This window comes from Etheostoma cragini, unplaced genomic scaffold (assembly GCF_013103735.1).
Source record: "Etheostoma cragini isolate CJK2018 unplaced genomic scaffold, CSU_Ecrag_1.0 ScbMSFa_632, whole genome shotgun sequence".
NCBI lineage: Eukaryota > Metazoa > Chordata > Actinopteri > Perciformes > Percidae > Etheostoma > Etheostoma cragini.
Window position 1 is genome coordinate 101,948 of NW_023269242.1, and position 1,625 is coordinate 103,572.

The 1,625-nt window shown below is 48.8% G+C and overlaps 1 protein-coding gene across 1 annotated transcript in view; it reads right to left on the bottom strand.

The window, feature by feature from the left end:
- Positions 1-1,625, bottom strand: part of LOC117941370 (ral GTPase-activating protein subunit beta-like) — a 17,452-nt gene that overhangs the window by 14,919 nt on the left and 908 nt on the right. The window contains exons 3-4 of the mRNA XM_034866408.1: positions 1,514-1,517; positions 916-1,017 (exon numbers count right to left, since the gene is read on the bottom strand). Of these exons, the coding sequence (XP_034722299.1) occupies positions 916-1,017; positions 1,514-1,517 (106 nt within the window). The remainder of the gene's footprint in view (positions 1-915; positions 1,018-1,513; positions 1,518-1,625) is intronic.

Sequence of the window (1,625 nt, forward strand, 5' to 3'; positions counted from 1 at the left end):
CACACACACACACACACACACACACACACACACACACACACACACACACACACACACACACACACACACACGAAATGAAACCAAAGTGTCGAGTTAAAGATCAAAATTTATTTTCCTTTAAAATCAACAAAATAAATTTCACATTCAAAACATGGCGGATTGGCGGCAGTGCTCGTTTCCACGGCAACAAATTACCCGGGGAGTCGACCGGGAGGAAGAGCGACGTGATTGGCTGAGGTTGAGACAATTAATTTCCTGCCACAGTAACGTGGTGTCCAGGCAGCACGGTGCTGATTGGCTGGCAGTGAGTACGGCGGCCTGAGAGGGTCAGTAGGGTTTCCTCTGGAGGAATCTGGAGAACATGGCGAAGGCTGCGACTGGTTTATCTGACGGGACCATGTGACCAGAACCCTGTGGGAACACAGACAAGACAAAGATCCTCAATTAGTAGCGCACACAGGCAGGGCTGTAGTACGCGAGTACTACAGCTCCGGTCTTGGACTCGAGTCCGGACTCAAGACCGTTTTTCTATGGACTCTGACTTGTCTCGGACTCTGTAGTATTTGGACTCGGACTCGGCCCCTGGTCTTGCCCAATGTGACTTTTGGTCTGGACCGAGTCCAGGTGTCTTTTTTATGTTGATGATAATATTGGAGGGAAAGTGAAACACAGTTCAGGGGGGATATTGTTCGCCTTTTTACAAGTTTAGACAGCTAACGTTAGCTAACGCTACGCCGGTATGGCTATAGTTAGCCCGTTTGTATGCTAGCGGACATTAGCTAACGTTGCCAAGCCGTGTGTGTGTGTGTGTATGTGTGTGTGTGTGTGTGTGAGATGACATCACTATAGAGGTCCAGCCCCAGAGATGACCTCCCTGAAGCTAAAGACCACTTCCTCCCTGCGGTCAGCCGTTACCTTGACGGTGAGGAAGGCGATGTTGTCGAACTCTTTGACGAATCCTCCGACCTGCTGACTGTCTTCATCGCCGTAGAGCCACGTACGCCGCTGCACCGCCACCTGACGGAGGAAACCGTTATTAACCAGAATCCTCACTTTACACACACACACACACACACACACATATATATGTATGTATACACACACACACACACACACACACACACGTATATAGGGTTGGGCCTTAACGCAGTTTTTATTATTTCTTTATTATTGTAAAGTTTGTAGCTCACAGGCTTTGTAAATACTGCAAAGTAATTAATTTTCTTCTCACCGGAGTACTTCCAGTCTGAAATATCACCTGACAGTTGATAACAGCCAATCATTCAACGAGACACACTGTGGGCGGGGCTTCAGCAGACTACGTTAGATGCAGCGTGTGGGGGGGTAGAGATAAACAAAGGCAGGAGACGCTAACAAATACCATAGCAACGTGGATAGCTACAGACCCAGTAGAGGACATCGGTCTGGTGGAGGACATCGGTCTGAGAATCACAACAACGACGGCAGTGCATTATACTGAAGACAAGTGGGCGCTGCATTCAGGTGCTCTGACGGGACTGAAAACAGAGGACAGGCATTATGCTGAAACAGCGCGTAGGACAGTGTCCCTCAGTGTCTCTGCTTTACAGCGCGTTGGACAGTGTCCCTCAGTGTCTCTGCTTTAC